General features: G+C 37.0%; 2 protein-coding genes across 9 annotated transcripts in view; one reads left to right on the forward strand and one right to left on the reverse strand.

Annotated features, from left to right (window-relative positions):
• LOC114936085 (uncharacterized) overlaps window positions 1-12707 on the forward strand; it is a 277220-nt gene that overhangs the window by 225537 nt on the left and 38976 nt on the right. The window lies entirely within an intron of this gene.
• raskol (Ras GTPase-activating protein raskol) overlaps window positions 4881-12707 on the reverse strand; it is a 449557-nt gene continuing 441730 nt past the window's right edge. For all 6 annotated transcript variants that reach the window (XM_029309096.2, XM_029309094.2, XM_085486328.1 and 3 more), the window contains 6 exons: window positions 12282-12614; window positions 11646-12050; window positions 11392-11558; window positions 9682-11313; window positions 9328-9464; window positions 4881-7833 (listed from right to left, as the gene is read on the reverse strand). In XM_029309096.2, coding sequence (XP_029164929.1) covers window positions 7569-7833; window positions 9328-9464; window positions 9682-11313; window positions 11392-11558; window positions 11646-12050; window positions 12282-12614 — 2939 coding nt within the window. In that variant the 3' untranslated portion in view covers window positions 4881-7568. The remainder of the gene's footprint in view (window positions 7834-9327; window positions 9465-9681; window positions 11314-11391; window positions 11559-11645; window positions 12051-12281; window positions 12615-12707) is intronic.

The raw sequence follows: 12707 nt of genomic DNA on the forward strand, positions 1-12707 counted from the left end.
ATCCTACATTACAACTTATGCAGAATATTGAGAATCGATTTATATAAAAAAATATGATTTTATTAAAAAAAATTCAAGGTAACACTAATTTTTTTTATAAAAATTTTTTTTCCTCATTTTTTATTGCTTGTAATAGATTGCACAAAACAGATCAATTTTTACAATATATATTTTTTTCTAAACTGTTGCAAACATTTCAAAAATCGTACGTATTGTTATGCTGAACATCGTATTAATATATATATATATATTGATACATATATATTGATATATATAGTTGGTGTAAAGAAAACACATATTTACCTTTAAAAAAAATATGAAAATTGCAATAAGCAGTTAGATAATTTTTCTTTAAGACAACTATGTGTTTTCTTTACACCAATTGATTTGTCTCATTATTCTGTGCATAAAATTATTAAGGTATGATAATCGAAAAATGAATATTTCCCAAGATATTTTCTATTTTATGTCAAAATACTGCAAATTTGCAGCCTTATAACTCGAAAAATACTTAATGAAAAAATATTTTATTGTAGTGTTTTGGAAAGATCTTAAAGTCAGCTATAAAAGTATGCAAGAAAAAATATAGTGTTCCATTTAAGAAATTGAAGTTGACCGTCACGTAACCTTCAAATGGCTATTCAAGGTCAAATCAATGACACCATCTCATGTCCCCCTTGAAACCATACAACTTTTATCTGAAACATTTTTGTCTTAAACTTTTGAATTTTGAGAAATTTTAGTGCAAAGATTAAAATGGTTTACCCTGTATATAAATATATATATACATATATATATATATATATATATATATTTGTATGTATGTATGTATGTAGGTGTAATTTTATAAGAACATTCAAATAGACGTTTAAAATGCAATTTTTATTTTTATTTTTAATTTTTATTTTAATTTTTTTTTATTAAAATGCAATTCTCAATTTTTTTTATCTGAAAGATAATGCAATCCTTTGTTTATTTTTTCATGTATAATTGATAATTATTATTATAGTTTTTATAGTAGTTAGTGCCAGAGGCGGTCTATTCGTGTGCTGGTTTAAAAAATAATTCCAGAGGCGATCTATTCGTGTGCTGGTTGTTTTAAAACTGTAATTCCAGAGGCGATCTATTCGTGTGCTGGTTGTTTTAAAACTGTAATTCCAGAGGCGATCTATTCGTGTGCTGGTTGTTTTAAAACTGTAATTCCAGAGGCGATCTATTCGTGTGCTGGTTGTTTTAAAAAATAATTCCAGAGGCGATCTATTCGTGTGCTGGTTGTTTTAAAAAATAATTCCAGAGGCGATCTATTCGTGTGCTGGTTGTTTTAAAAAATAATTCCACAGGCGATCTATTCGTTTGCTGATAACTGTACAAAATATTTTACCCCAGATGCAGTTTGCATGTGCGCAAAATTCTCAGAAGCGATATTGCAATGTTGAAACTTTATAACTTATCATGTGATAGTGACTTTCACGTAATCTTTATGACTGTGCAAGGTCAACACTAATGGTATTATTTTATAGTTCCTTTGAAACCGTATAACTTTTGTTGTTTTATTATAAAATGCATTGAAACGAAGAGATATTAGGGGTAGTAAAAATGGGACACCTTGTATAAATACACACACACATACATATGTGTATATGTATGTGTAACAACCTGTGTATATATAATTTTTATATAATTATAAATTATATAAAATGGGACACCCTGTATATGTATGTGTGTGTCGATTGACAACTTTTTTATTGCGACATCTATAGAGTTTTGTCGATAATTATATTTAAAAAATCTTCATTATCGACCCTATCGGAGTTCGCCCGTGCATTTAGGATCCCCTTAAGATACAATAGCGAAAAAATGCTGATCGACGCACAGCGAGAATTTTCTCTTAGAAAATCCAGAAAATCAATATCGTATTGAAAGAATTTTATAAGTTTCTCTGATTAATATTTTTACTACAATAAGATATAAAATTTGTTTGATTATACTATTATATTATACTATTATAATATTTGTTCGATTATTATTTTTTTTAAATTTGTTCGATTATACATATTATATTATATTATACATATTAATATTTTTTATTGTAATAAATATTAATCAAAGAAACTTATATAAAATTATTTTTATAAAATTTTTCCAATACGATATTGTCCCACAATTACCATAATTTTCAGGGTAAATTCTAAGAAAAAATTCTCTCCGTGTATTAATAATTTTTTTGCTTTGGATATTTTACAATTAAAGCAACTTGCGAACAATTGTAGTAATTTTTCTTTCATTTTAATCACCTTTTTAAGTTTATAATCTGCAGTTTTTTTAATGAGACTAAATAATGTAATCAAGTTCTGATACAGCAATTATTGTGGAATAGATGTTAATATTTTTTATGTAATAAATAATTAATCAAGGAAACTGTTACAAAACTCTTCCAATATTATACTGTCCCACGATTATTATGATTTTCAGGGTAAATTATAAGATAAAATTATTTTTTTCTTTTACTTTAATCATCTTTTTTAAGTTTATAATCTGCAGTTTTTAAATGAAACTAAATAATGCAATCAAGTTCTGATACAGAAATATAATCCAAAATATCTCATGTTTCTCTCTCTATTTGTGCATTAAAAAGGAAAATTATATATTTATCGTGCTAGATGTTAATATTTTTTATTGTAATAAATAATTAATGAAGGAAACTGTTACAAAACTCTTCCAATATTATACTGTCCCACGATTATTATGATTTTCAGGGTAAATTTTATAAGATAAAATTATTTTTTTCTTTTACTTTAATCATCTTTTTTAAGTTTATAATCTGCAGTTTTTAAATGAAACTAAACAATGCAATCAAGTTTCGATACAGAAATATAATCCAAAATATCTCATGTTTCTCTCTTTATTTGTGCATTGAAAAGGAAAATTATATATTTATCTTATTGTGGTAGATGTTAATATTTTTTATTGTAATAAAGAATTAATCAAGGAAACTGTTACAAAACTCTTCCAATATTATACTGTCCCACGATTATTATGATTTTCAGGGTAAATTATAAGATAAAATTATTTTTTTCTTTTACTTTAATCATCTTTTTTAAGTTTATAATCTGCAGTTTTTAAATGAAACTAAACAATGCAATCAAGTTTTGATACAGAAATATAATCCAAAATATCTCATGTTTTTCTCTTTATTTGTGCATTGAAAAGGAAAATTATATATTTATCTTATTGTGCTAGATATTAATATTTTTTATTGTAATAAATAATTAATCAAGAAAACTGTTACAAAACTCTTCCAATATTATATTTCCCCACGATTATTATGATTTTCAGGGCAAAAATTCCCAAATAAAATTCTCTCCTACTATAAAAGAGAGAACATCTCCGAAGATGCAGAGACACTTTAGTTATTAAACACGCGCTAAGAATGGCTCCGTAAAATTTCCGCATCGGACGGAATTGTATTTAACGAACGACTCAAAAATGCATGTTTCAGAGAAATAATTTCCCGTTCGTTCGCACACGCTACCTTAGAAATACCGTCGACGTTGGCACAGCTAGGGGTACGTGTTATTGATTTTTCGAGGGTCGCCGCCGTAATCGAGGCTCATCTCGATTAGATTGATTGGCAATGATCGCTTGCTGACCGCCTGTTTACACTCCCATTCCGGCGCTGATTGCGCGGCGATAAACATCCGCGGATTATACGGCTAATGCGATTAGCTCATTCATGATTCTTTCCGCGAAAGCCGCTGAAATATCGAGGCAACGAAATGGAGAGGGAACTTTGATCCGCGTTTTTTTTTCTTGCCGATCGCTCGAGCGATTCGCAATCATTTATCTGATTAATATAATTGATTGTTTTTGTGGCGTGACGTATGTATATACGATGTCAATCGGATGACAGGTTGATTTTCAGCTGGAAAAAGGGATGATTAATTGTAGAGAAAAAATTGACTCGTCCATGAGATATTTCTGTAATTTAAGTTACAGGGTAAATTTAATTAATGAACCGTGTTTATGAGAAAATTCGCCAAATTCTGAATTTTAACGTGATTTTGAGGTCTCGGACGGACTTATGGCTCCATCTGTGGTGGCTGGCGAAAAAAGCCAGCTGACAGAATATTTGAGAAAATTTGACGAAAAATATATTTATCATACATTTGTCTCTTCAATCTTGAAGTTAAATAAAATCAAATTTTTTGAAATTCAAATCTGTCTGAATTATTTATTTTCTAAATGGTTTATCATACGAGTTGATCTTTATATAGAAATATACTTATCGTGGGAAGGCAAACGAAAATATATAATAAATGTGCAGGGAGAAATATTGTATATAATAAATTTTATTTTCTATTAATGTAAAACTCATGACATCTGTTTATATCTTCAAAATGATCAAGATATCTCACATATAATCGTATAATATAATTGTAAATATAACAAGACAATTTTATTTGCAATTCTAATGTCCTATTACTATTATTGCATGCAGATCAGAAATATATTACATCGAATGCTATCATAAATATATCTCCAATTGATTGAGAATGCATAAACAGTATACTAATATTCATTAATGCAAACGCGAATGCAATAACTTCATATCCTTAGTCATAATACCTAATTACATATTAGTAAAAGTATTATTAAATGCAAGATACTAATTGATTTATTTTAAATTGATATATTTTTTTTTAATTATTACTATGAAAAGCAATATTTTTTGCTGACCGACTTTGTTCGCCAAGTAAAAGATGATTATGATGATCTAATATGCTGTACGTTTGCAAATTTTTATATTGTCGCCACCACGAAATGAAAGTTACCTGATGATTAAATAATATTAGAGTGGAGGTAAATGAAGGGAGCAGACATTTATAATATGTCTAATCGTATTTATTTGTTCATGTAGTGTAATAGTCGCTATATGTTTAAATACAGGTGGTCTATTGCAGAAACGAATATACCAAAACTTAATAATGTACACGCTATTTAAGTGATTCTTTAAATAGATATTTATCGATTACATTGTCCAACAAGAAGGGAGAAGTAGTGTTAATATATTAATTTTCATAAGATGCAAAAACTCGACTCGAGTCGAGGAAAGTAAAGTTTGGAAGAAAAAGGCTTCTAAAAAGGCAGGAGGGTTCGCAGCATAGTATGGTTTTACATGGGAAATGGAAAAGGTGAAGTAAAAAATACAAAAAGAAATAAAATAAGAAAAAAGGTAGGACAATCTCTATACAAAAATAATCGGCGTGAGGCAAGAAACTCAAACGCGAGAAATAACGCTATGATACAAAGTCGACGAGATAATACTTTTTTTTTCCTTAACGAGATTAGACTGATTATAATCTTCTCTCTCACTTCTCTCATCATGGAATTACTCTTACAATCTCTCATTCTCTCCCGCTCGTTCTCTCACTCGAATCTTTTACGCAACATCGTGTTGTACGATCAATGGCTACGATAAGAATAATTGTTATTGTGATGTAAAACGTAACACATTTAATGCTTTGCGAACGAGCGAGACAATTCTTAAAAATCTAATTAATCAATTAATCAAATGTCATGCGTTTTACGCTACTTGTGTGCAGAATTATCGGGCGATCTGCGATTTACGCGGCTCGGGAATCTCGAAAACAGATTTGTTTTTTACAGATCAATGTCGATTGCGATGGCGAAGCAAGAAGAAAAAATGGTTCTCGAATTTTCGTCGCTTCCCGCCGCGTTCGTGATTCCATGCGTATGTTAATTAATTAATAATTAATTATTCCATCACCGGGAACGGTAAAAAAAAACCAAATATCTTACATAAATCTCTCTCGATTACTCTCTCTTTACAATGTGAAATTCTTCATCTTTGGTAGACGTTACTAAATAAATATCGTCGCTTAGGGTAATAAAGGGTCACGTGCTGGATGCAAAGGTAAAAGATTGCACGCGGCTCGTCGAGATATAGAAAAATTCGAAGAACGTCGCTTTGGAGATGAGTCAATTCGTCGAGAGCTCTGTCGCTCGACGGACTCTCGCCTATTTTTTTTCTTTTTCTTTTTTTTTTTTTGGTCGCGGAAGAAGTGTCTTCCGTTTCTCGAAGGTTTAAAAAATGAATCGCGCGAACTATTATATATATATATATATATATATAATATTTTCCGGCTATATAAATATTCGTCGTGATGAGCCGTAACACAGGCTTCAGTGATCGAAAATCGCGCGTAAGAATTTGAGAATCGCGTTTTCTTCCGGATCGTGAGAGACTACGCACACTCGAAAGGGAACAAACTAGAAAAATATACACACCTATACCTGCGGTTTACGGATCCGGTGTTCCAGGATGCAGCTTTGTATGTCTTAATGTGTCGCCAATATTATTATTAATCCTCGTGTATTATGCTTATATAAGTATTATGGTGCATGTGTGTGTTTGTGTTTGTGGTTGTGCGTGAATAGATAAATACTATACTGTAGAAACAAGGGAAACGAATGTACGCAATTCGTCGATCGGGGCTTCTTCGGGGTACACCGTGTCATCCGAGTGTCCGAGATAATTCTTAATTAGGTGACCCAATTGGAACTTGATCCTTCTTTTTGCATACCCAGTACAAACTGTCATATCGTGCAATTTGCAAGGCAGAGTAAAAATTTGACTATATGTATATAATTGATAAGCTAGAAGCTACGTGTACTTAAACTTTTTGACTCGTACTTTACATACATATCAAATATTGTTTTAACAAAGTTTATTCTTGTAAACTTCTATTCGTGCGCGCTTGTTAATTGGAAACAAACATATGATTCGTATAAATAATTCGTATTCAAAGACTCTCAATTTGAGAGTTAACATTGAAAAATTGGTCTCGTTGCCACTTTCGTTTCGTTCTTGCCGAACGAAGCAAAGTCGCCAAGGTCGAAGGGAGACTCGCGGACGCGATATCATTTTTTAATTCTCACTGGGTCCATTATCGTCTTCGGGACAATTTCCGGTGATAATCTCGGAGATTCTCGGACGAGTCGCGGGTTTTCCTTTTACTCGCGTTTTACAAATAAACCTAGCCTAACGCTATGTCACATTATATAAACTCGACGAAAATTTTCTACTTACTTGGTCTGTCTATTCACTAAGTAGCCTCTATTTTTTCGCGCGCCATTCTCTTTTTTTTTTTGTGATTGTATAATCTATTCCGTGCTGCGTTTCTCAATCTGACGATGCTTCACGCATTCTCAAATTTTTGCGACACTCTATACTCATGTTTACAGGTTTCGAACGCAAAATTTTGTTAATTACTCAGGCGAGAATGTGTGCAGCGAATCGCACAAGGAAGACCCATACATTCTCGGCACATCTCTCCAAACGGTGAGAAAATTCCTCACGCATTAGTTCGCAAAATTCAATTCTATCAGAATCCTTACATCCGGCAACAAACCCAATCGTCTGATAGAAATTGCTACAAGATCATCATTCAAGGGAGAGACGAGCGTCATCGTCTGCAGATCCGCACTCTTCAAAGAACAGTTTCGTCAGGGTTGAAGGATCTTCTCTTCTTTCTCGACCAAGTCGCTTAGCACGACGAGCTCTTAAGTTCGCCGATGTCAGCGATGTTCTGCAGCAGCGGCGCAGCCTCGGTGCTCGCCTGGGACTTGGCGTTAAACCGTTGCTTGCTCAAGGCCGACAGCAGACTCGCGTTGGTCGACATGAGGCGCGAATTCGCGGCACCCAGGGCGGCTATTTGCTGCTCCTGCGCGTCGATCACGCGCTGCTTGTACGACAACGCCGCCGACATCTTCTGCTGCTCGCGACGTAGCTCCTCCTCCACGGAGATTAATCTGCGGGCAAAAACGAGGACGTTGTTATATTGCGATTGACATGATGGAGAAGAATAGATAGAGAGAAAGAACTGGTCGACAGAAAATTTTATACTTTGGAACATATGTTTCCTCGAAACGATCCTTATTCTTTCGATTGAAAGATTGTTCAAGGATGCTGGAATGGTTGCATTACTGTGCTGAAGAATAAAGAACGTCGAGGAGTCAAGCACATGAATTGAGCTTCGCCTATGAACTCTTTCTCTCTCTCTCTCTCTCTCTCTCTCTCTCTCTCTCTCTCTCTCTCTCTCTCTCGAACTGCTACTTATTTTAGATATCCAGCTTATTGATGAAGCTTTTTTTACGTAGAAACTTTGAGAGACGTTACAGCAAAGTTGAAAAAGAATCAAGCTCATCACGATGCATAGTTAATGAAACAACATTGATAGATAAAGAAACAAAGCTGCAAAAGCAATAGTGTTTTGGTGCAGAGTTTGAAACATTTTTTATACAAGTATAATTGAGGTATAAGAAACTTTCCTAGAATTAATCAAGTAACTGTGTGTGTTTGTTTTGTAATGCATATGTAAACGGAAGAAGAAAAAAGAAATGTCCACACAAATGTTGAATGTAATGAAATCATGTAACATTTCTTTTTTTTTTTTATGATACGCAAATAACTGCTAGGAATCACAGAATGTCCGTGCACATGAGTAGCATGAAACGTGTTAAAACGTTGTGTCGTAAGAGTGTGATGGTGTTTTATGAGTCGACAATCGGTGAGAGATTGATTAAGATTGATCGGTGAACGTAGATTTTCATTCAGTTTATTATAATAATTTCGAGCGACGAAACGCGACCTCGCGATGTTTTCAAAGTACACGAAGATATCTAATATACATGTAACAAATGTAAAAAATGTAAGAAAAAAGCTTGTAAGAAATATAATTGACTCTTACACCAAAGATCCAGATCAAGCCAGAGTATACCAAATGCAGCGGATAGAATGCACAAGGAACACACAATCAGTTAAACATACATCATTTCGATAAAGTAGCCGTTCATATATACGGATGAGTGTTTCCCCATTAGTTCCGTTAGACATAGAAAAAGTTGGATCCGCGATTAGACCAAGTTCATTCTCTAATATAAAAGTACACAACAGTTTTCAATTAACAGAATCTTCGCGTCGCTCATAAAATTGAAATCTATAAGACAATTGATCGACAAATTTAATTTAATGAAAGTAGAATATCAAATCTGAATATTATCAATTCAAATGTATCCATTTTACACTTCTTTAGAATTTTTTTTTTTTATAAGAGTTTTAAATGAAACGAACGAGTCGAAAAATGAGGATATGGAAGATCGAGAGCGGCTGAACATGGCTGAGATGTCCAAGTGAAAGACGCATAAGAAATGATAATGATCCACGATGGTATTCAGGGTTCACACTCAGGCAAAGAACCGGTAGTGGATTAGCGATATGTGGACTAGGAGATGAAGCTGAAGTACCTGGAAATGATGCTCTTCATGTTGTTGTCGGGCGCAAGGTCTAAATCGGCATCGTCGGTAGCACCTAATCGCGCGCGTAATCGCAGCCGATCTACGCTATTCTGCAACCTCTCCACTTCAAACATATCCACTTCGTACTGGAAAGGAAGAAAACACGTAGCGTATTAGTAGAAAGATGGAAAGAATATATTCGTATAAGTAGACGATAGATTACAGAAAATTACTGTCATTACAAGTAAAGAATCTGTTATTCACAATTGAGTTTAGAAAAATTACAGACCTCTCGGATACAATAGATAACAATTAAGTCCTTCGATCAGTTAATGGTTAAAATCAATTGCAAGTATATCTTACCTGATCGATGCTTCGATGACTGCGAGACTTGCTCCGCCTGGTAGTGCAATTCTCCTCTTCACTGGTGTCCTCCGATAGGTCCCTGGTGGAGTCCAGGGAGAGCCTCCTTCGGAGTTTTGTGCAGACGTCCTGTGCGTGTTCCAAGTTGTTTCTGTGGGTTTGATTGCCCTGTCGCCACTGGTTCTGATTATTCCTTTGGTGATTTCGCATGTTGTTCTTCGGTGGTGGTGAGGGACTCAGGTCGACTCCTCTTACACTATCGACACCGCCGCCGCCACTACCCTCTCTCTCCTCGGAACTGCTGCTATCTCGTCTACCAGTTCTCGCGTGATTGGATTCCATGTGGTAAACGGGGTTGGCGAACGCCAACGGCGCTGCACCGAGAATATGCGCGTTCGCGTTGTTACTGCTGAGATCTACCGGACTGGAGCTCTGACTATAAGCGGCGAAACTCTGGTAGCCGGAAGAAGCCACGTTGCTCAGCTGCGAGATGGAGATCTGCGAGCCTTTCTGCGATTTGGACTCCGACACCTCGTCGTCAGCGTATCTTAGCAAATCGGACAGTTCGTCGAGATTGCCGTTGGCGGACGTGGCGTGGTGATTGTTTGTCTTCGAAGGATTGTAATTGTTATTGGGCTGATGATGATTAATAGATAACGTGAGATTCGTAGGTGGATTGACGACTACATTCGCGTTCACCGTAGTCTTCGAGACATTGTAGTTGCGCTGCTGCGTTTGATTCGCGTTCTCCTCCTTGTGACAGTGATTCCGGCTGGCGGACCTCGAGACATTGTAGTTATTGTGATTGTAATTGTCCTCGCGATCATGCATATCGAGACTCTGCGCGAGGCGCGCGATGTTGTGCCGATGTTGTTGCTGCTGCTGCTGCAAGACAATGCTTCCGTTGCCCGGCTGATTGTTCTGCGGCGAGGTGATGTTATAGTTGGAGTCCTTTAGATTATTGTGACTCTCGGAACGCGTGGGACTCGTCGGATGAGTCTGGCAGTGATTGACGTTCGCCAGGCTCGCGCTGGCCGTCAGTCTGTAACCGGGCCCGGAACGATTAGACCCGAGGGGCCTGTGTTGCCGCGTGATCGGCGTTGGCGAGCGCGAGACGAACGCCGGTGGCTCCAGAGGGTAGTCGTCGGAGCTGATTTGCAGCTGCAGCTTGCCGTTCGTCGGCAGGTAAGCGTTTCGCGGCAGAGTTGCCGCCCTGGCGACATTCGGGCTGCGCGAGCTGTTGTGACCGAGAGTGTTGGTCTGCAGCACCTCGTTGCTGTCCCTGATCGTGCCGTTTATCGTGCTGTGATTGCTCAGGGTCGACGTGGCCGAGATGGAGAGATTCGTGTTGCTGTTGGCGATCGTCGGGTCGTTGTAGCGGAAAATGTTGTTCTGTAGATTCGGATAACGATGAGCGGCGGGCACCGGACTCGGACCCGGCTGGTCCAGAGCCAAGGAGATTCTGTCGAGGATCTCGGGCAGTCGTGACGGCGGCATCGACGGCGAGGAGGGCACTATCGCCGCCATACTTTCTCGCAGAAGAGCGTGCAGCAGCGACAGCTGCTTGCCTAAATCTATATAGCCGTCAAACTCGAGCGAAGTGTTGGCCGGCGCGTCCTTTGGCAGTGGGTTCTGTCAAGTGGAAAAATATGTTAGACATTAAATATGTATCGATGAATAAGAGAAAGAGAGAGAAAGAGATATGCTTACGCTAATCAATTGCAAGAAATTCTTCATAGACGGAGCTTCACGCTCGAGTACATCGTTCATGAATTCCATGAAGTTTTCCTTGCCCTGGAATCTCGTGAAGTTTGCGAGCGTCTGAAGCGTTTTTGCGACCAGAGTGAGATTTCTCGCTGCTTTCTCGTTCGGATATTCTAAGGCGAAAATGATTTGTTATTCGTAAAAAAACGATATGCATTAATTAGAATAACCCAAAGTGTCAATATGGCGTTTCGACTTACCGTGAGTAATATTAAAGAGAGATGGACTGAGAATGGCGGGACAGAGGAATCTCAGAAAGATCGACGCGGAAATAAGATTGTCCGCGATGTCCTCCCGACCCAGATCGGCCAGACGTTCGCGGAAGATGCGGAAGCACTCGCGCAGTTCCAGCGGAAAGTGAGAGTGGCTCGACAATATTCTGCTCCAGGCTAGCTCCACGGCGTTGCGAAGGTTCTGCTGTTGTTTGTGCAACGCGGCGACGGAAGCGACCTTGAGCGGATCCACTTCGCAATCGCCGCCTTCGACCGCGCCTCTCACAACCGCTCCCAGAGTCTCCTGTAGATATCTGTCCCCGGTCAGTTTCAAGTAGGCTTCCATCGCCTTCGTAGCTAACGAATTCCCTCGAAACGTGAGTCTTTCATCATCTGGAATATCGATGAACAAATATAAATTGTAGCAAATGGTTGCGTCGGTTATTGAGAAAATACATTTTTCTCGCTACAATTAATTATTAAGAATTCCTGTATTCCTATTTAACTCTCATATAAAGCAATTGTTCATGCAAACAAAAAATATCAATTATATAAATTAACAAACTGGAGAGATTAAATAATAAAAAAATAATAGAATAATGAATAAAAATCCTTGATAAAGACCTATTCGATGAATGTCCATCATGACAAGATCCGCGAGGAATTGCGGCGCCTTTTTCTCCCGTTGCATGACTGCCACCAAGGCAGTCGCGATGTCCTCCTTCGCCTTGACACCTATGACGGGTTCCAGTTTCTCGCATAGCGCCGCGTAATCGGTCTTCAGATATTCCAGAAATTCTTGGTAGACCTGAACTGGCAGAATGTCGACCGACTGGAAGCGGCATTTCACTCTTAATGCGGGTGGCTCCTTGAGAGGTCCTTTGTCACCTACTACAGTATACCATTTCTCCGTCAGGTAACGCGAGGTCACGTTGTGCACCGGTATACTGACAGAACCTGAAGAGAAGGTCGTACATGAAGACACAATATTACATTGCAATTAATATTAATTAATAAATTTAATTAAAAAAAAATTGGAACAAGAATATT

The sequence above is a fragment of the Nylanderia fulva genome, unplaced genomic scaffold (genome assembly GCF_048542155.1).
Source record: "Nylanderia fulva isolate GAGA-0341 unplaced genomic scaffold, ASM4854215v1 Scaffold42, whole genome shotgun sequence".
Taxonomy (NCBI): Eukaryota; Metazoa; Arthropoda; class Insecta; order Hymenoptera; family Formicidae; genus Nylanderia; species Nylanderia fulva.